The 23,289-nt window shown below is 30.8% G+C and overlaps 1 protein-coding gene across 1 annotated transcript in view; it reads left to right on the top strand.

The window, feature by feature from the left end:
• The window catches only part of LOC107437680 (polycystin-1-like protein 1), a 584,482-nt gene that overhangs the window by 529,086 nt on the left and 32,107 nt on the right, over positions 1-23,289 (top strand). The window contains exons 14-22 of the mRNA XM_071186788.1: positions 491-1,044; positions 9,204-9,580; positions 11,687-11,911; positions 13,756-13,899; positions 14,896-15,100; positions 16,121-16,369; positions 18,427-18,559; positions 21,834-22,031; positions 22,117-22,301. Coding sequence (XP_071042889.1) covers positions 491-1,044; positions 9,204-9,580; positions 11,687-11,911; positions 13,756-13,899; positions 14,896-15,100; positions 16,121-16,369; positions 18,427-18,559; positions 21,834-22,031; positions 22,117-22,301 — 2,270 coding nt within the window. The remainder of the gene's footprint in view (positions 1-490; positions 1,045-9,203; positions 9,581-11,686; positions 11,912-13,755; positions 13,900-14,895; positions 15,101-16,120; positions 16,370-18,426; positions 18,560-21,833; positions 22,032-22,116; positions 22,302-23,289) is intronic.

Raw genomic sequence — 23,289 nt, 5'->3', positions numbered from 1 at the left:
AAAGTAAAATTAAAATTAATAATAATTAAAGTAAAATTAATAATTAGAAGAGGTCTAAATTTGGACCGTTCTCCTGGCCAAACTATTAGGACCATATTTCCCATATTGCATCTACCCTCTATAATTTGAAGAGTCAAATTTCGTAACTTAATAAATCGTTTGCTCTAATTAATTTGCTTATTGAGGTCACACCCTCAAAACATTAAGATTGAGTCCTGGAACGTGTAAGTCTGATCATTAGGTCAAAAGTTATTCAGGGTGATCTGTATACATTTTGCGCATTGTACATACATACATACTTGACATACAGTGCCAATTTGCTGCAACCTAATAAGGTGTTAAATTGATCCATGTTTGCGTCCAAGTTGAACTTGCTTTTTGAATCACAGAAGCTTGTAAACGATATTAATAATTAAATTAGATGTGCCATTCTAAGAAATTTAATTGAAGCAATACATTAGTATCTAAAGTTCTCTTATTTATATTTCAGTTAACCATCCATGAAGAAATTCCTCCTGGTACCCATGAGTTGAAACTTACAGTTAGTAATTCCTTTGGACATGCGAAGACATCCATGTTGGTTAAGGCTGCCGTTACTCTAATCGCTCTGAACTACACCTTTTCGAATCTATTAGTAGACCGCGAGAGTTGGCTTAGTGTTTTCCTGAACCAGCCTGATCCTCCAGATGTCGTTTTTGTGGACTTCGGCGACAGCAAATATGATTCACGTTATAACGAAAGCGCTTTTTCTTATGAAACGTTGCAGCATAACGAGTCAGTTTTTACTGTGCACCATGTTTTTTCTTCTCCTGGATTACACAACGTGTATTTCAATGTATCGAACTCTGTCAGTAGCGTTGAGCTCTGGACTGTTGCCAGTGTGGAAGAACCTATATTTGACATCAGTTTGGAATTACTTTCGCCATCAGTTGTCGCCCTTCTTGAGGATGTGATAGTAGTGTGTACCGTGGAAAGTGGGACTAATTTAGATTTTATGTGGGATTTTGGCGATGGAACTGATGGACTATACACAGCTGTAAATAGGTAAGGACCTTTGAGAAAAAATCTAACTATTTAATACAATAGAACCTCGATCCAATATTCCCGCAACTTCCGTTTTCCCGTCTGTATCGTCTTGTTTAAATGGCCCAGTCAGAAATGCTATGGATGGTGTTTTCAATATAAATTTAAACAATAACAATCTCGAGCTCAATACCTGCTCTAGTTCCGGTTAGAAAGTTTGCAACTGCTTATTCTGCGAGGCTATATTTTCAAACGGATAATTTTGTTTTCAATAAAAGAAGTAAATTAGATAATTTCTGTGCTCAAATCTGCCGTATTTCATAAGATATTAATGTTATTAATTCTGGTGAGTTTGAAGTGAAAATTTGTTTTAGTTATTTGTAGATATATTGTTAAAAAATGTAAAATGGTTGCTTGATTTTGAATAACTCGCTTTTTTGGCAGTCCTAATTTTTCCTCTTTCAATTTGTTTATTGCTGTTTGTTCTTGTTGCAAGCTGTGCACCATCTTGCGTTAGTGTTAGCACCTTTAGCATTGTAAACACAAGTAATAAGCAATCAAATACCACGTTAGCAATNTTATTTATAGATATATTGTTAAAAATGTATGCTTGATTTTGAATAACTCGCTTTTTTTGGCAGTCCTAATTTTTCCTCTTTCAATTTGTTTATTGATGTTTGTTCTTGTTGCAAGCTGTGCACCATCTTACGTTAGTGTTAGCACCTTTAGCATTGTAAACACAAGTAATAAGCAATCAAATACCACGTTAGCAAGAATCTCAAATCACAATGTTCACGTTGTGAGCCATATCACATATGGCTTTAAAATACACGTGATGCAGTAACCCAGAAGCATAGGCGATATAGAGCTTGCAGCGTTCCGTAGTGTAGAAAACACCATCCATTCTTATAATGTTAAACATATATGTTATATAAGGTTTTTTTTTTAAAACTAAAAATTTCCCGCATCTATAAAAATTCTACCGACATAAAATATCGATTTTTTTTTTCGTTTTGAAAAGAAAATAGTAATTTCTGAAGCTAATAAGGAAAATACAAGGATTTGTTTTACAGTTTTGTGAAAATTTTGAAACTTGTGGTGTTGTAGGTTCAAGAAACAGTTGCGAAAGTGATACCGAGTGCAAAGTGAAGAAGGTGAAACGGAACCACAACCAGTGCCAACATTTACAGAAGGAATATTCTGTATTTATGCGAGTGTGTTACAAATTTAGAAATTTTTATTTTTGCACTGAGTAGAAATAATTCAAACCAAAATTTTCAAATATTTTAAACAAATGTGTTCATTCTTTGCATATTTTTGCATAATGGTCATAATTTTTTTTCTATTATTGCAAATTTATTAATATTCAAATCCATTACTTCTCATACATTTTCAAGTCATTACTTAATATTTTAGGCCGACCTGCATTTACCGTTTTCCGCATCTATCGTTCGCAATGAATGAACCCATGAGAAACGATGGATCGAGGTTCCACTGTATTTTCTGAAAATGAAAATTGATATTGTTCTACAATTATTTTAAGCTCTTAAGTACCATAAACCTCAGCTACTTCGGCTGTTCTTTTCTTCTTCTTTTTGAAATTTTAATGTAATTAAAACAACAACAAAAAGGAAATAACCGTAAAGCTGGATTCCCGAGTTCTTTAAAAAATTTTAGTAGTGGTAGTAAAATTAAGTTAATGCTAAAAGATATTTCTTATTTTAATATACCACTTCGTCATTAAGTATTTTGGAAGCTGGAATTTTATTGTATATATACTTTCTTTGGAAAACAATTTTTGGTGGTAGTTACACAGAAATTAAATTATCAACATTTGTTTAATTTTCGTTGCCACTTTTAAAAATTTACGAGACCAGCGGGAACCCTGTAAAAGGGTTTTCTGGTTAACCATTTAAAACGTGTGTTTTAAATAAATGATGATGAGTTCACTGTAAGCTTTAAAAAAATAAAAATTCCAATGTCCACCTGTGTTAACATTTTTCGTCAATTCAGGCATTTACAGGGCGGTTTTGTTGGCCTCTCTTTCAGGGGCACCATATTAGGTGGGCCAACATTGTTCCCACAGTAAGGACAGACAGTACAGAGAAGTAAAGAACATCCATTCCTTGCCCGGGATTCGAACATAGAACCTTTCTGATGTCAGGGCAGTTCCCTAACCCCTACACAGGCCAGTAGACCTGAAAGCTAAAATGGCCTTAAAAAATTTAGGGCGTTTTAGAATTTTGATTCAAAGTAACCTTTGTCGGAGCTGATATATATATATATATATATATATATGTGTGTGTGTGTGTGTGTGTGTGTGTGAAATAAAATAAAGAGATTGTGTCCAGAAATTTTGACAGCGGGAATAAGACCCACGTCTAGTCAACAATTCTCTAAATCTCGTTCAATAATAGAAATTGCTATGTTCGATGNGTTTGGTTTAAGTATTTAATATATATATATTCCCTCAATCCTGAAAAAAAAGAGAATTTTTCTCAACAAATCCTGTATTTTTTATTCGATTACAGTAATTTCCGTTAGATAAGTGAAAGTCGCAAAACCAATTAAAATTATGTTAATTGCAGACAATGTAAGTAACAAAAGAGATTATGTGAGCATGAGACTAACTACCACAAACTACAGATTACCAAGTTGTTCGTTACCGAATCACGCTATATCACGTCACAAATATTTCCCACAGTTTGTGTCAATAAAACAGATTATATGGTAGCAAGATGCATATTATCATCCAATTACATAGTTTTGCTGGAAATATATTTTCTCGCGATAATAACACATACAATAACATGTTGCCTAAGGTTTATCCTTATGTTACTGCTTTAGTCTTAGAAGTTATCAAAAATTAACCCCAACATTTTCCTATTTCTTTCCCTTAAAGACGATATGAAACATCTACATTTCTCATCCTCTCTACCATTCATTGTTCCTTTACTATTTCAAATTGCAAAATGACTCTCGATTTGAATTTGCATTTTATAAAATAATTCAATTTATAGTAAATTTGTATTTTGATTCGAAGTTTTCAATGTTAAAAAATCAATCAAAAGAAATTTTTAAGATTTGCCTTTGGCTAAAAATTTTAAAATTTGGCTAATACTTTTGATATTTGGCTAATTTACTGGCTAATAATTTGAAATACTTAATACGGGCCCTGTAAAACTGTTTTTTTTTAATCTTTAAATTTTAGTTTTCTATTGTAGATATACAGTTAAATTCTGCAAAGATAAAAAATCTTTTAAGGTTATGCAATGTTTACAACACCTGTGCAGCTACTACAACAATATATAAATTCCAAAACACTTTTTCTTCTTTCTATGTTTTAAAATCAAAAATTCCACCTAAATATTTTGACTTACGTAAGAAAATTTAAAAAAAAAAAATTTCTTTCTTCTGGGTCAAAGTAGCATCGATCTACGATGAGTGTGGATTTTTTGTTCTTGTATATATATGAGAAATTTAACTTCTCTTGTGTTTTAGCAAATAATATATTTTTGTTACTGCTGTGAAATTGCAATAGTTATCAGGACTGTTAGGTTAAGTGTAGTACCCCATAGAGTAACTTAGTCTCTTTTTACTCAGCTACATATATCTATGCTAATTTTTAAATTTGATGCAAAATATCAATGTGAAAAAGAAAAAAGCTTTAGTTTTGCAAACATGAAAAACTAATATAATTTTTGTATATAATATAACCTAATATATAATGCAATTTTTTAATATTTAAAATGTTACTCCAATGCTGTATTATCTGGGCTCATAAAGCGGTTCTTTGTCTGGATCTTGTTTTTGCGCTTATTGGTAAATAAGGCACTGTTTTAGTGGAGAAAAACTGAAAAATCGTGCCTGACACTGTGAAAACTTTTTATGTATCTCAACGCTAAAAATGCTGGAAACTACTTTACATCTAAGTCTTGTAGTGAAACGCCACTCATAACTTTTGGATCTAGTGCTTCAGTACATCTGTGTTCTTTTATACCACTCTGTGTAAAGTAGCTGGCACCATTTTTGCTGCTCAACAACACAAAAATTTATAATTACAGTGATATAAGATGCTCATACGAATCAACTAAAGTTATTTTTTAATGCAGTAAAAAGTAAGAATCATTAATTTAGAATGTATATATACACCAATTCTTAAAATAAAATTAGTTTGTAAATCAAACAAACGCATAGCACAAAGAGAATGTTCGAACTAGGCTTAACAGAACAACAGTAGATAAAAATTATAGATTGTAAAACCATTTAATGCTGTTTTTTGGACATTTAAATATTAAAATATAATTATCCTTATTACACTACTAAAAACATGCACACATATTTTAGCTGTGATTTTTCTTTTTGCTAGTGAACATCAAAGTAGCAAACTACAATAAACTCTTGACAGTTCATTCTAGATTGCAAACAAACTATGGGTAATAGTCTACTTGACATTTCTTAAATTTTTGATATTCAAAGCTCGCCAACATGGTGTTTTCGGAAGGGAAGATAATTCTTGTATGGTGTGAAAGTGCGCGAGTTTGGCTTAAGAATACTCTTAAGTGTTTAGATTTAAATTGCAGCCATTCTATCGTATATGAGCGCTCAATTTTATGTTAACTCAGCATAAAGTGTTCTTTAGCTCAACTTTTTGGGTTGTGCAACGTCATATTCGGAGAGGTATTACGCAGTTTTTACAGTTAACAAGAAGTTGTAGTTTTCAAATTATGAATTAAAGATGTGGTACTCCGTTTTACAAACGAAGATCTTGAAAAAAGTACATTTTTTAAATTAAAAATATTGTTTAAAGTCGTTTTTCATGTAAAATATTTTTGAAGTGCAACTTTAAACGTTTAAAAAAAATTCTGAAGTGTCTGGACCCCTAAGTTTTTCTAAAATGATCGCTGATTATATAGGTTTGGAACAGTCGCAAAAGTTTACTTAATTGTTCTTACAATCGATAGTTTTTAAAGAAATTTAATCAATGACTTGAAATATTTGTTTTTAACTTGACCAAACCTTATTTTAGTTTTCTCTATGTCAATTTATATTTTTTAAACATGATTTTAAGATAAGCCCGATTTGTTATCTACTTAAAAAATATTATAGAGGGTGAAAGACGTCAAAACTTCCTTGATCATAGATGCTCTAAAAATATAGAAAACGTATTCAAAATATATTGAACATAAAATGTCAATTGAAACTATTAATACAATTCTGTGGTTCTAAATACCAAAATAAGAAGAATAACTTATAATTTTCCTTACAAATTTTTAAATCTAGAAAATAAAAAAAGTAATAAAAATATTATATTTTCTCTCAGAAACACACACATAATTTGAACCTAAACAATAGATCACTATTTTTAGAAAAATATTCATAGACTAATATAAATAATAAATCTTCGTATTGTGTGTATTATAATAGAAATACAGATAAAAATTGTGAAACATAATGTTAACCTTACGTGAAACAAAAACAGTGAAATATATTAATTTTAATACAATTAAATATATTTACATGGTATAAGAGTTGAGTATGAATTCAAGGAAATCTTTAAAATATCTAGGGAATGTTCAGAAGGTCTACAACTAAACAGGGTTAGCAAAGAAACAATAAAAAAATTTCATTTAGCCATATTCTAGACAATGCCAAAAAACAAACTGGTATAGTATAAAATATAGCGACACATAAAAAGAACACACTAAATAATTCTATTTAGAGAAATAAAACAGACGGATGTAAGTTCAATAAATCTGTAAATGTTATAAGTTATTTTTACTTGTTAGAAGTCGTAAAATTTAAAAAAGTCGTTATATTTGAGATTATCTCACTTAAATTAACGATTAAAAAAACTTTAAAAATTGTCTAGGTCTGATGTAATTGTAAAGGTCTGTTTAGAAAGTAGGAAAAATATTTTTAAATGTAATTCGAAAAATAAAATGTTGGCCTAGTTCGATGCATTTTGGAGGGGGGGAAATGACGAAATGAAGACACACTCTGTTACACAATGTTTGATTAAAAAGAAAATCCTTGAATTAAATTAGCATTATGTTCAAGCTGGAATTTAATCTGTTATGTTTTGGATACATTTTTTTTATTATGGATTGAGCCTGCTCTCTGAGACTAAAGCTTAGACGGGCTTAGCCCAAGCTCGTTTTCATTTACTGAAAAAAGGTTTCGTTCGGGTGAGCTCGGATTCATGATAGACTGTTTTACAACTTCCAAAGAAACGTTTGGTTTAAGTATTTAAAGAAAAATTTAATTTATAAAGTGTTAAAATTTAAGCGATTTGCTTTTTTGTTCGGTGTTTTTGCTTTTTGAGGTTAGCACTAATTGTCAAATTACTTCTTTTTTAACTTAATATTTTGATTTTCTTTTTAAATTTTTGCTTTAATCATCTTGGAGTTTCAGTTGGTTCAGTTTTTCTTTCACAGTTGGTGTTAAAAAGTTTTTAATTTTGTTGATCACAAAATTCGAGCTCATCTTCAGTGACTAAAAGCGTGTTTATTATAATTTTCTGGATGATCAAGTGTTACCTTTCAGTCAACATCTTTGATTTTTCATCAAAAGTAAACTATGTAAATATGTGGCATTAAGAACACTCACACTCATTAAACATCCAGATGTCATTTAAGGAGAAATTTAGGACCAAAATTGGACCCGTTTTGTTGTTCAAGCGGACCCTCACAAAAAAAATGTATAGTAAAAATAGACCTTCCACAACATATATTATAAGGAAAATAGACCAATCACAATATATTTTATCTTATAAACAGACCCTCTCAATATTTTTGATTTGAAAACTGAATAAAGATAAAGTAACCTCAGTAATATTTCTTTGAGAGAATTTCTTTTCGTGGCAGATGAAGTTAAGAGTTTAATGTTTTCGAGAATGAAGATCGATGTATTAAGCCTAATATGCCCACTGTTATTACCCACTCGAAGTAATAAAATATTATTAACTAAATCTGAAGCAAGAAGTACATCGGAGTCAGGCAGTGTTGTTTAATGAAAGAATGTCCGCTTCCTTGTCGTCAGTGAATGCACATTCATTTACATTTTAGGGTGTGTAAAGTTACTTAAAAACTTGTTATTGTATTGGAATAACACTTTTCTAACATGCAAATAACATTGACATGTAAGTAACTTCTATCATAAATTTTGGGTTGTATGTTTCACGCTCAGTATAATGTATTGCATTTGATTAAAATAGTCAAATGCAAAAAAATAAATAAAAATTAGTAGAGAAATATTACGCAAAAATTTCGCATCGTTTTATCTTTCTATTCTTATCTGCAAAAGTAGTGATTTAAGAAAATACCAAATATCTCTTTAAGATACATTTTGAACAAAGAAACTTTCAATATTACTTAATGTCTTATAATTAGTTAACACGTTGAATGCCATGGGGGTCTCCGGTGACCGGCACTGAATTTGTTCGTGGCTTCACCGGTGACCGGCGAAGCAAAGATTATTAGAAACACATAATTCGAGTCAATTTTTAATTTTTTTACATTATTATCGTTACTAAAATGGTTTGAAGAAATTAATGCAATATAGAAGACACAAAACTAGTTTTATTTATGTACACAGAGAAGCCAACTTGCTCCGGACAGCGAATAAATATTTTCAAGTATATATAGTTTATTAATTGTGATTCTTAGTTTAATAAATTCAATTTAGTAAATTTTTATCCACACTATTTCTAAACAATTCGTAGGCTTATATAATTCACCACTTTTTTTAGATATGTCATGCTAAACCTTTTAAAAAACTAGCAAAATCTGTTTAATGTTTGCAAATTTTGTTTGTAGTTATTTACCGTTTGGCCAGACGGGTAAGCCATGTAAAATTAGCGTGGCATTTAACGTGTTAATATAACTAACATGTTTTTTTTCAGTTTCGATGAAATTGAAATGCGATTTCAACTTTTTCATGTTACAAACTAAAGACTGAGGTTTGATTTTAAATATTCATTTGAAAATCTTATTCCCAAATCAAGATAGAATATGTTTAAATTATTCATTAATTTATACCACGCTCCCGAAAACTCGAACCCTATGTATAGCATTTATTTCTTATAATCATTCATTATTATCTTACACATCGTTTTCTTCAGTTATTTAAAATAGCTATTCTATTATAAAACTGAAAATTTCCAATTATTTTTCTTTCAGTACAAAGAACACTAGTGTTGCAATCCATAGCTACGGTGTAGCTGATACGTACGATATCTTAGTGCAAGTTTTTAATACTTACGAAAGCATCACTACTTACCTCAACGTAAGCATACAAGCTGTTGAACCCATCGAAGAGTTACATATTCGGTCAAGACTGAATCAGTACGCAGCTCCCCTTTATGCTCTCAAAACTGAATCTCTCAACTCGAATCAGACGTACGCTACAGATCCCGTTGTGTTTGAAGCTGGTGTATGGCGGGGCTCAGACATACAATTTCACTTTGACTTTGGGGACGGCCAATCCAAATTAGTTGATTCTGAACTGAATTTCAGATCATTGCCGTACGCTAATGTGAAGCATTCATACACTGCTGGTGAGTATGTTATTATTATATTATACCATTTCTCCGAAATAAAATAACTTATTTGGAAAAAATGTAAATTTGTTTAACAAAAAGTCACTCACGAGTCAATAAAATTTATTTACATTTTTTACTGCTTGCTTGTAAAGCTGTTTTAATTTAGCGTTTCGCCTTATCAAGAAAACAAATCTTTTTGCGCATCTGGAGCGGTCGGGGTTTGATCCCCGATTCTGCTAAGACCCACCGAATACATGCGATATACGTGCTCGATATGTAAGACGGTCGCTGAGTAGATCCATGGGTACAGGGATCTGGAGAAAATTTCCTTCCCCTTCAAATCTATGTCTAAATTGAGAAAGTGGCCTCAAGAATGAGTAGTGCTGCCATCTATCAGTCGGGTTCTGAGCCAAGACATACTTTCAACATTGCGGTGTCCTCTTATCAAACGAAAGGCTCACATTCGTAGCTAAATCAACATTCCCAATGGCAGGCAAGCTTGGCTTATTCAAGTGTGTTTATAAATAAAAACTTTTATACTAAAATAATAAAATCCAAAAGAAGTAGTTTGAATTTTTTTCTTTCATATTTAAAAATTTATTCATAATTGATTTCAATGATGCATAACTGTTTTTCTTATCTAAATAACTGCAAAAAAATGCAAATTTGAAAAATTTTTATTTGGAAGGAAGCCGTGTTTGGAAGATTTTACCTTAAACGCAGTAAAAGACACAGGTGTTTCATGCTGTATTTCATAACCAAAAATTATTAAAACCCAAAATACAATATTTTTTGCTTATTCTAACCTAAATTAATGCAAAATTACGAAAATATTTCTACGTCAAAGGGTTAACAGGATAATAAACCCTCAGTCACATTATGAGCGCGTAAAATCCAATTTTTTTTTTTTGAACTGAACAATTATATTCTAGGATTTTGCTACATAATTTTAACGATCTAATTAAAAGCGATCTTGAGAAAAATTATAATCGAAAATTTAAACAGCTTATACCTTCTGAATATTTTACCATAATATCTACAAGTATCTGAATAAAGTGTGTACTTTGAATTATAATTAGAGCTTTGAGTTTATTTGGTCGTGCAATAATATTGTTCCCTCTTAGTAAATATCTACTTCTATTTAACTTGTGCATGTTGCTACAAACTTAATCGATAATGCCAATAAACGTTTTGTCCTTATTTGCGATTAAATAGATAATTGTATATAAACTATTGTATCGGTATAAACTTTACGGAAGTATTTCTCTGAAATTTCCTTAGCCTAATTATATGCATCGATAATATGTTTGGTATGAATAAAAAATGTGCCGGCCTGTAATACTAATACTTACCACGGCAATCTAAAAAGTAAGGTCTTTAAAAATAAAAATAGAAACATTTATTTTCTATATTTTTAAATCATTTAAAAAGTTAAATTTTAAATTTATATTTTTTCCACATAAGTGAAGCTTCAATCGACGCATGTTTGTTGATACTAACAATTTGTGTTTGTCCATGTCAAACCAGCTCCCTGACATGTTCTTAAGAATTTATCCTCATCTTTCACTTCGTTGTCTTTTAAATCGCCACTTTCTTGCAATATTGATACCGGTATTACATCATTTTATCATCATTTATCATTACATCACCAGTTTTTCATCATCATCACCAGTTTTACAACATCTTGCCGGTTTTACATCATCAGTCAACATCTAACCATTTTTATATCATCAACTCACTTTTGGCATTCTGGAATATTTAGCCAGAAAGCGATTCAGCTCCAACGAAGAGGTAAAAAAATGAAGAGCAATGCAAGGAAATGGCAGGGAGCTGGTATGACTGAGGCATATCTAAAACGTTCTAAAAGGCACAGAGGCACGTTCTAAAAGTCTACAAAAAAGCATCGAAATAGAAAAAAAGACTATATGTCCTTTAAAATAACATCATTATATGTAAGGAAAAAAATAGGTCGCTGTTTTACTTATAAAGCCACACATGATATTTAGATTTAAACGAATTTAGAGATAATATAACTCTGTTGAAAGTTGCCTTCTTAAAATCTTTGCGTATTTCATAACAAAACCACAACTGTCCATTGCCATGAATTCATTTTCCTTTCAGAAGGAATATACGATGTCAAAGTGACTGCCACCAATCCCTTAGATTCTATGAATCAATCGCTACCTCATCCATTTTATGTACAGTTCCCACCTGAAGGCTTGAAACTCGATAGACAGTATTATATTATCCAGTATTTAGACAACTTGACTGTACAAGCATCGATAACTAGTGGAACAAATGTGTCTTTCGACTGGGTGTTGAATGACCAGCTACTTGATGATACAGGTGAGATTTTTCTACATTACTGTAACTGAATAAATTCGATGTACACTCTCAGAAAAATCTTTCCTATGTTGAACCATAAGATCTGTAATCCTGGATATAGGACAGTAAATTTGCTGCAGTTCGATTTGTACCATAGTATTGATTTATCAGGAAGAATTAATATGCATGATAGCATAGTTAAACTTTACATTATAATTCTAAGTTATTCAAGTAGTCTTAATATAACACTACAATGAATCGAATTGATAGAAGTAAAGAAAAAAAGTGGACTACCCTGAATAACTTTTGATCCAATAATCGGATCTTCACGTTCTATGATTCAATCTTAATGGTTCAAGAGGGTAACCTCAAATATGTTAATTAATTAGTACAGACGATATTTCAAGTTAAGAATTCAGATACAAAAACGTTCTTTTTTTCTGAATAAGTATACCTTTTTATCGAATTTTAGAAAAGTTGAATTTATAAAATTTGATTTCTCAGGAACTATACGACCGATTTCGCTCAAATTTCGTATTTTTCTATGCAAAAATACATTCTTTTTAAATTATATAAAAAAATAGTATTCCTTACAATTAAAAATTTTATAGACTATTAATAAATAAAATAATGAAAAATAGTAAATATTTACTGAAAGTTATTTTTTGCATGGAATTATCTTTAGATATACGATTTTATTATTGTGTGCAAAAATTTCACATTTGTTTAAAACGTTCTCCAGATAGGGCGAAATAAGAAAAAAAAATTATCTTTCAAGGGACCAAACTTTGAATCACTTTCCTAACCAAACTATTGGAACCATATTTCCCAGATTACAGCCCCCCCCCCCATATTTTGAGGTCAGAAACCAAACTTGGTCTAAATGAAAAAGGCATATTCATTCAGAGAAAGTACAATTTTGTTTCTGATTTCGTAGCTTAAAATATCTACTGCATTAATTAATTATCATACTAAGGTCGCCTCTTCAAACCATCCAAGTAGCACAGGGATATTGTAACAGAATTAATATACATTTCTCATACATACAATTATCTCCGAAATTTTATTTTACTCTGTATTTAAGTTGAAATTTTACTACACTTCTTTAATTACGGGCCTAAAAAGAACATTTTAGTAAAAAGTCTTTATTTATTAATCCTTAAATGTATTGATAGAGGAAAGAATTGCATTAAATCATAGGGCATTAAAATACAAGTGCATAACTAACTAAAAAATTACATTAAAAAATGAAATTAAGTTTTAAAAAAATCATTTCAACCTTACTTTTCTGTTGCATCTTTAAAGTGATATAGCTGAAAAATGACCAATCATTGTGTTATTTCCGAAAAAATCATTTATGTCAATGTAAATAACATTCTAAGTATTATTTTCATTTTTATTAAATTAGGTGCTTCGCCGCATCCTTATCTCTTAATTATTTTTTCTAGCCCTTCAACTTAGAAAATATAATAATATGTATTAAATTTAAAGTTCAAAGGTTCTACTGCTGCTCAACGTAATAAATTAACATGTGTAGCAAAATTAAACAATGTTAAAAACTATGAACAAAAATAGAAGAGGGAGAAAAAAATCAACAAAAAAGAACGAATCGTCATGTGACACCTCGGTTTGCTGAAGCCTATATATATCTGCAGAAAATAAACCCCTGAAGAACTAAGTAGAATACGGCAATAAAATTTTATTTATTTATTTATTTTCTTACTTATAATAACAACTTAATAACCATTAATAAGCTAATCACAGTATATTTGGCAATTTTTACTGTTAATTTTACACGAAATCGTTTATTTTATTTATTTATTTATCTTTGTACCATTTCCAACTGTTTAACATATATTTTCTAGGTGATGTTGTTTCCTTATTTTTGTTGAAACCTGGGATATACATTCTATCTGTTGAAGCATACAATAAGGTGACAGATTTTGCCTATAAAACTATTGCAAGACCCAAGGCAATTTCTAAAATCTACGTTCAAGAAAAATTAAAAGGTACAGATTTTTGGTTATTTTAAGTGGTAAAATTACTTTTTTCTGTTACTGTTTTCTTTAATTGGCATTACCTAATAAAATGTAGGGGAGAGTGGGTTGAGACCGGTACATCGGTTGTGTCGAAATTAGCTCTGTTTTCAAGCAATCAGATTCTGAATTTCCACTCTACTAGTTAAGAGGAAGGACCTACCATAATGGCGTTTTGTTTTTTAATTTATTCATGGCGTCAGTGTAGATAAGTTTGTTGGTCAATGTCAACTATTTATGGTTTTTTGTTTTTAAACTAGCCTTATTTATTGGTCATAACAATTATAAAAATTATTTTTAATCCAGCCTCTTGTACGTTTACAAAAGATTCATACCCTAACAAACAATAGGAATTTAGTCCAATAGTAGGATTGTAACGGATTGTTTTCTGCTTTAATAATAAAATACAAAATCGAAAATTGTTTCCAAACAATATAATTTTTAATGTACTGTATAAAAATTAATCTGAATTTATGAATGGTAGCTGTGATCTAGCAAATGAATAAATTCATATCCGCTTGAAAAAATAAAAATTTGAATCTGAATTAAAGCAACTTTACTAAAATTTAAAAAAATCGTTCTCAAATTAAAACCTTGAATTTAAAGTACCTTAAGAACTCGAATATTGGCCTTCTCTGTAGCTATTGATAACATTGCATTATTCAGTCGTCGAAATTCAAATCCGAAGTAGTAAAAAAAAAATTTCGTATCCTAAACGTTGCTAGTAGTAAAAGTAACAACTGTTCTTAGTTCTCTTCTAGTAAAAGTTGCGTTTCAGCTAAAAAGTTCAGGAGAAAAATATTCATAGTAGGAAAGGTAGCTTATATTTTGGATTCAGCGCAAAATAGTATTTCTCAAATATATGTATCTTTAAATTATATTTCAACGTTTTTATAACAAATTATATCCTTTATAAACATATATATTACTGTAAAAAAATATTTATGATTATTCTTTATTTTCTTGAAGGTATAAAAATTTGTTTGAAAATCGATGGTGAAGAAGTATGTGAAAGGAATATCATTGAACTGCCTTTAGAGGGAAAGATCAGTTTTATTGCGAAAGTTTTACCATCCACAGAGAAGGCTCTTCGATTCACATGGAATATCGGAACTCCTGAACTAAAAAGATCGAATATTCCCCTTCTCGAACATCATTATCAAACTGCTGGATGGTATTTGTTTTATTTCATCTCTTTGTTATTTAAGTTTCATGTGTACTAAATACCAAAAACCAGAACAGTTTTCCTCCCTTCCCCAAGACAAATACCTAGATTTTCGAATTTGGATTTTCATCCTATGACAAATTTTTTAACTTAATAATAATCAATGACCATAACTGCAACTATCTGTTCAGTTACTAGACAATTGTCTCCTTTGATGTTTTGTGTAAGAATTAGACAAGACACCAAATTTAAAGAAAGGAAAGGAAAACTTGAAGAATTGTTTTAGGAAACAAAGTTGAGACCCTTTTTTTTTTTTTTTTTTTTTTTTTTTTTTTTTTTTTTTTTNTTTTTTTTTTTTTTTTTTTTTTGTAGTTTAAAAGTATTAAGCGAATTAGTAAAATGTATCAAACACGCTTGTAATGTGAACTTAAGGCCCGAGGCATTTCGGTCATTAAATCAGAAGGCTCTTTAAAAACGAAATTAAAATTTTAAAAATAAAAACTGAATTGTACGAAAATCAATTAGAATGTGGTTAAAAAACGCTGTCCTTACATTGTTTATTTATTTATTTTGGTACAAATGTTTGTGTTTGATTTAAGTGCTTTTAGTCTGCATTTTGTCTGAGGTACAACTCGATGCGCATGGCACTTGCACCTTCTCAAACCCTTTAGGAAGACTAAGACTTCAAAAACACCTCTACAAATAGTCAGATTTTTTTTTTCCGAAAGTTTTAATTAAATAGTTTTCCATAAATCTATGTCAAATTCTTAGTAAGATCCAAGTTATGCTCTTTATGGAACAATTATTAATATTGCCGACATCAATCAAACCTCAAAAAAGCTGAAACTTGAAAAAGTCTTTATGTTGTTTAACTTATTTAAACCAACCATAAGTTTAAAGCCAAACCAACCATTTAGAGAATACGCAGAATCTCGTTAAATCAGATCTTGCAAGAAATACGCTCGACCCTACTTAACTTTTTTTTTTTTTTAGAGAAAATTTGACTTGATGTTTTATTTACTTTTTTAGGTACACAATAAATGTAACAGCTCAAAATCATATCAGTAGTACATCTTCATCAACCCTCCAGTTGCATCTTGTGCAGAAAGTTGCCAACTTGACTTCCATATTATGCCAAGGACCCAATCTTGTAAACCATCTTATTACATTTCATGTTATGTACTGGTTTGGTTCTAACTTAACTTTTCAATGGGATTTTGGTGATGGTACTCCTCTTATAACAACACATTCTTCTTTTGTTCAGCACTCTTACACTGAGTATGTCTTACAATTGTTTGTTTTGTAAAGCACGTTTTGTTATTGTTAAACAATGCATGTTATATAACGCGCGCGCAAAATGGAAAAAAGAAACAACTTCTGATCTAATCATTGGATTTTACTACCAAGCAATCTTAATCATTGTTTTTTTTTTTTTTTTTTTTTTTTTTTTTTTTTTTTTTTTTTTTTTTTGCTCAAAATGAAACTTATTAATTTGTTAGATACTTTTATTATCCGATTAATTTTCTTTATTTTACCTTGCATTTCTATACATTATAAATTTGTTTACGGGATTGCGAAATATTTTCTAAAAAAAAAAAAAAAAAAATGAAAGAGTACAATTTTTCTTTTTTCCTCCATTTTCGGATGATCTCTTATTTTACTAATGTTTTTGCAGAAGACAAATGCTTATTTTTTGCTTAGGCTCAAAGTCATTAATTTGATACTTAATTAATCCGGCTAATTTTTAGAACTTTATTGTTCACTCCGATGAATTTTCAATTTATTTATTTACGGGATAACGAAACATTTCTAAAAAGAATAAAAAATAGTTCGATTTCCCTTTTTTTCCCAATTTTTAGTTTTTGCATGAGGAAATATATATAAGCCATTCGCAGATGCTTCTTTATTTTCTTAGCGTAGGTTCAAATTTATTAATTTGTTCCTTATTTAATCCGTTTAGTTTACTTTATTTTCATCGTAAATTTCTATGAATTTTACAATTTTGTTACGATATTACGAAACATTTCTAAGAAGTATATAAAGAAAAGTTCGATTTTAATTTTGTATGAGGAAATGTATATAAGCCACTCAGAAATGTTTAATTTATGTGTAGGTTGAAAAATATTATTTTTTTACTCAATCCGGTTGATTTTCCATTCTTTAATGTTAATTCTCATGCCATTTGTTTAAGGAATTAAAAAATACTTCGAAAAGCAAAAATAAAAAATGCTCGATTTCGCTTTTTTTTTTCTCCATTTTAAATTTTTGCTTGATGAACTATATATAAGCCACTTACAAATGTTTTCTATAGTAGGTACAAAGTTGTTAATTTGTTCCTTACTTAATCCGTTAAATATTCTTCAAAATCGTAAATTTTAATTCATTTTAAATTTGTTTATGGAATTACGAAACATTTTCTAAAAATATGAAAAAGCTTGATTTTGCAAACCCTCATTTTTGATGATCTCTTAATTTTACGAATGATTTTGTTGAAAACAAATGCTTATTTTTGCGTATTTGCGTATACTCAAAATTAGTAATATGATACTTACTTTATCCGGTTAATTTTGATTTCTTTACCGTTAATCTCTAAGCATTATAAATTTGTTTGCGAGACTACAAAATATTTTCTTATAACATAGAAAAGTTTGATTTCGCTCTTTACTTGCATTTTCTGATGGCATCTTATTATTACTAATGGTTTTGCGGAAAATAAATACTTCGATTTTGCAGGACTCAAAGTTATTAACTTGTTCCTTACAAAATATAGTTAACTTTCTTTATTTTAACGTAAATTTCTATGTATTTTCAATTTGTTCAGAGAATTACAAAACAATTTCTAGAAAAGTTCGATTTCCTCTTATTTTTAATAATATTTTTCCAGGTTTTTGACGTATCACTTTAATTAGTCTATTCAGTAATCATATTTAAAGCTATCATTACGACTCTATTCTTTTTTTTTAAACTTAACTTTTAAAAAAAATGCCTTTTTTAAGTTCCAATCAATAGATTGTTAATCTAATGTTTGGAGTTGTAATTTATAGGAAAACAGTTAAATTTTTAACGTTATGTAAATTGCTCTGTAAGTATATTTTGTAAAAGTAAGTTTGTAAGTAAATGAAAAATGAAAGCTCCGAGACTGCGGAAAACAGGCTGGCTTCTCGGAAGTGAAGTGGAGTAGTTTTATATTTTCATCAAAAAAGTAGATGTTTTATCTCATGCAATTTTGAAAGATTTTCTCTCATTTCGTAACACATTATAAGTTTCAGCTTTGAACTTTATTTCACGCTTGTTTTGAAAATGTATTGCAGTTGTGTTTTTCTCTTCATTTTTAGCGTGGGAGAATATTGGATAACCGTCAATGTTTGGAATGCCTTCAGTCACGATAACATTACTACAAACATGTTTTTCCTTCATCAGCTCTGTCAAAAACCTCACATAACTTTTCTCAGTGAAAAGAATAGAGTTGTAAGTATTGTCATCTATCTAACATGGCATTTAGAAAATGGTAATCGCTCACTCTCAGAAATAAAACTCCCATTTTTGAAAAAAATCAGCAAAAAACTTTAAGCAATATTTCATTAATTTTGAAAATTATTTCGTAGCGAAATCACGTGAATTGTGACTAAGTGTGCACACACAAACGTATAACGAAAACATTCCCTCAAATCGAAACACCTCATCGTAGTGCATGCTGGGAGATTATTAACTAGAATGACTAAATTAGAATAAAGACTTGACAGTCGAAAATAAAATGACGAAATAAGCTGACCGGCCAGGATGGTGGTCAAGATAAGTTGATCCGGGGTTCGAATCCTGCTTCGGGCATGGGTGTAATTTGTCTCTCTGTTCTATCTGTCTTTGCTGTGTTGTGTGATCTATATGGTGCCCCCGTTAAAGTGATTATTAGAAAAGTTATATACATTACGAGGTTTCTTCGTTTTTTATTTCTTGAAAAAATATATATCGTGAAATATTTTTTTTTAATTTTGACTAAATTTCGTTTTCTTGAAGAAGTGGCGAGAGTTATTTCGAAATCTTTGCTTAAAGCATATACCAGGAAACGGTGTCATTAAAAACGAGGAAAGTTTCGTGATATTTGAATACTCATTTTTCACCGTGTTGTTGGCGGTAGAATCTTAGCTGATAAAATAATATTACTGATAACCCAAAGTTAAAACTACGGTAGTTTTTCTTTTCTTTAATTTAATGAAAAAATAATCATACAGTAAAGAAAAGAAAAAAAAGTTTCTAAACTCAGCAATACAAAAAAAAAAGAGAGAAAAATATTCATACATGCGGCAAACTTTTAAGCAGTTTCCTAGTAATAAGTTAAAAATTTTACACAGCCTTTCGCTTTTTTTTTAACAAGAGAGAGAAATGAGGGGGAGAAATTTACATACTGCTATTTAGACATATGAAGAATTGTTTCCGATATAATGTTTTAACTGCGGGTGGGTGACTACTTTGATCGGCGTGTATAGAGACCGAGAGTGCGCGGTATCGGTCCTCGTTAAACTGTTCAACCGTAAAGTGCTCGACTTCGCGTGCAGGTCGTCGGGCTACTGAAGCGGGGGTGCCATCCCCTCCGCAGAGGATCAAAATTGTGATGGCGTGTCTTCGGATCATCCTCAGGGCTGTTTCCCAGGCCGTCGCCAATAGCCCATTGTGCAATGAATTGTGTAAAAGAACTACTACAAGTATGCTTATAGTTAGCTTAATACTATCTATTTATTTTTCGCTATCTTTTTAGATAGCGAAATTAAGTTACTACAATCAAATATTTAACACATTTGTTGATAGAATCTGTCATCAATCCTTTAATAAACATATTGCAAAGAATCGAGTAGTAGTACTTTATTTTGTCTTACTAAAGCTGCACAACAATGGGCTTTTGGCGACGATCTAAGATACGTTCCAGAAGATGATCCAAAAACTTGCCATCACAATTTTGGTTCTTAGCTGAAGTGGTGGCTCCCCCGCTTTGGTAGCCCGACTGCCTGCGCACGAAGTCGCGCCCTTTACGATATAGCAGTTTTTCGAGGACCGATACCGCGTAAGTTCCTATCCAAGCAAGTGGCCCCCATCCTCCCCCAAGCTCTTGGGCAAATTCTAAATTCCCCCCAAACTATTCGTTTTATTTAGTGTAAAATTTCCCCCCCCCCCAAGCTTTAAGTGGGCGCATTGTGCACCCACCTTCCCTGATGGGGGCCCCTGATCCAGGCTGATCAAAGTGGTCACCAAAATGACCGCAGTCCGTGTTGTTTGACTTCGGTGTTCTTCTGGAAACTAGGTCTTTAAGATCAGCCTACTGCGGAACAGAAACAATCGAATGGTTAATTGAGGAGTAGAAAAACAACGCACGTGTGATGTAGCAACATCACAATTATAGTTCTTCCATAAAAGTCCCGCAGTGGACTGATCGTTAAGACACGGTTCCCAGCAGATCACCGAAGTCAAGCATCACTGGCTGCGGTCAGTGTGCGGGTGGGTGACCACTTGGATCAGTCTGCGTAGGGACCGAGGGTGTGCGGTATTGGTCCTCGTTAAACTGTGCTACCGTAAAGTGCTCGACTTCGCGCGCAGGTCGTCGGGCTACCGAAGCGGGGGTGCCATCCCCTCCGCAGAGGATCAAAATTGTGATGGCATGTTGTCGGATCATCCTCCGGGATGTTTCCCAGACCGTCGCCAATAGCCCATTGTGCAGCTCTAGTGCGACGTAAATTAACAACAACAACAACTTCCATCAAGAATTGACTTGAGCTAAGTGAGAGTAAAGCGAACCGAGATTATTCCGGCGATTTCGGAGAAAAAGGCAAGAAAAGTTGAAGTGACAGATAAGCGGAGAATGGGGTTAAAGGGAATTATTTAGCATATTGGTTTTAAAAAATTAATAAAACATTTAACTAATTTAAAGAACTTTCTTGCGTAGTGAACTAAAGAATCAAAATGGTACGCCAGTTCGGAACGAACGAATTACACTCGAATTTCATGCGCTTTGACTTTTCCCACAATAAAAAATAAAATCTTCCGTTAAATTTTCTCGCCAACTTATCGTAATTGAATAATACAATTAAAGTAGGTAGGTACTTTATTTACATCGCACTAGAGCTGCACAATGGGCTATTGGCGACTGTCTGGGTAATATCCTTGATGATGATCCGTAAATATCCTTGATGATGATCCGTAAATATCCTTGAGGATGATCCAAAGACATGCCATCGCAATTTTGATCCTCTGCAGAGGAGATGGCTCTCCTTCTTTGGTAGCCGGACGACTTATGAGTAAACGGTTTATGACTATATGAGGTTATGAGTAAACAACTTATGAGTCTTAACGGTAAAACAATTTAACGAGGACCAATTCCGTGCACTCTCGGTCCCTACGCATGTTGATCAAAGTGATCACCCACCCGCTTACTGACCGCAGCCATAAAATTAAGGAAATTAACGCATTGTCATTTATTTATTTTTTAGTATCAAAGAAATTCAATCAATACTAATAAAAAATTAATTAATAGAATAAGAAAATAGCCTTTTAATTTAAGGGTATGAAGCCTTCTAATTATCCAGGTACTTTTTCGGAAAACTCTTGATTCCGCACTTTAATGGATTAGTCTAGCTATTCTGCAGAGATTGTGCATGTTAATAGCTTTTGAACTTTAGCGCTTGCATATTTACTAATAAGAATCATTAATATTAATTCATTTTACTTTTTAATTATACTTTTAAACTTTTTGCAGGCGAATGTAGCTGATGATGTGTTAGTTGAACCTGAAATTTTATGCAATTGCGCCAAAAATAGTGTGAAGTACAAGTGGACTGTAAAAGATGAGACAGGATCTATTGTGAACTTTCAAGATCCTACTATACTGCACCAAAGACAATTACTTATACCGAAACATTACCTATCCATTGGAAAATATTTAATAAATATAAGGGTGACTAAAGGATTATTTATTTATTTAATTAAATTGTTCACAAAAATAAATTTCAGAAAATATACTGACTTAAATTAATTTTTAGGTTGCAATGACTGAATTTATTGTCTACGCAGAGTCTTTCACTACAATAGAAATTAAGTATTCTAAATCAGAAGTTAGAATTGATGGTGGATATGTACGTCATCTGGGTAATAGTGACTCTGTTTGTGTTATGGCACGGCTTCATGGAGAAAGTCATGAATCCAGATTAAAAAATGAATTAATTAGGTAAATCAAGTTTAGAAATTTATTTGTTTTATAAAACGTTTTTTAAAAAAAATTTCTTTAAAAAAAATAATAAAAATATATTCTGGAATTAGTTTATTTTATGTCCACTGAAAAGAACTTATTTTACGTTTTTAACTTGTATACAGGACCTATAATAGAATAGTATTATCATACATAGTTTATCAATTAATATCTTGGGCTACATCAAAAATGCTAACAAAATTGACTGAGTGTTATATATGTATATATATATATATAAGCTCAAAATTAAGATAAAACAAAGGAAAATTACAGACTAATGAAAAAAAGGGGAAAAAGAAAATTAATAATAAAAATAACAAAAGCTGGAGGGAAAAAATATCCGAAAAAATGGATAGAACTCTTTTAAAAAATCCGGAAAATAAAAGATATAATCTTTTCATCAGCCCACACGATTATATCCGCAAAAAAAAGTTCATTTGATTTCGCTACTCGCTTTATAGATTATGTTTTATTCTGTTTCTTCTTCATATTTTATTTTCTGTTTTTATGTGCTATTTTTGCTTATTGTGTTCTATTTTATTTGTTGTAATTTTCGTAATTAAATGTTTTGAGTGCTCCTCACACTATTGTATTGATATATTTTGCTTTGGCTGTATTGATACAATATTATAAAGCACTCTTTTTTGCGGATATAATTGTGTGGGCTGATGAAAAGATTATATCTTTTATTTTCCGGATTTTTTAAAAGAATTCTATGCTTTTTTTTTCGGATTTTTTTTCCAGTTTTTGCTATTTTTATTATTAATTTTCTTTTTCCGCCTGCTTTCATTAGTCTGTAATTTTTCTTTGTTTTATCTTCATTTTAAACTTATTTCATGAGTTCTATTTACTTGCAGCTTATGGGCAATAAATGAAACTTATTGTTTTTCTTTATTTTCTTCGTGTTTTTTTGTATTTATTTATTAGGCTATCTATCTATATATATATACTATATATATATATATAT

The sequence above is a fragment of the Parasteatoda tepidariorum genome, chromosome 10, assembly GCF_043381705.1.
Source record: "Parasteatoda tepidariorum isolate YZ-2023 chromosome 10, CAS_Ptep_4.0, whole genome shotgun sequence".
Lineage (NCBI taxonomy): Eukaryota > Metazoa > Arthropoda > Arachnida > Araneae > Theridiidae > Parasteatoda > Parasteatoda tepidariorum.
This window is presented reverse-complemented; position numbering and strand designations above follow the sequence as displayed.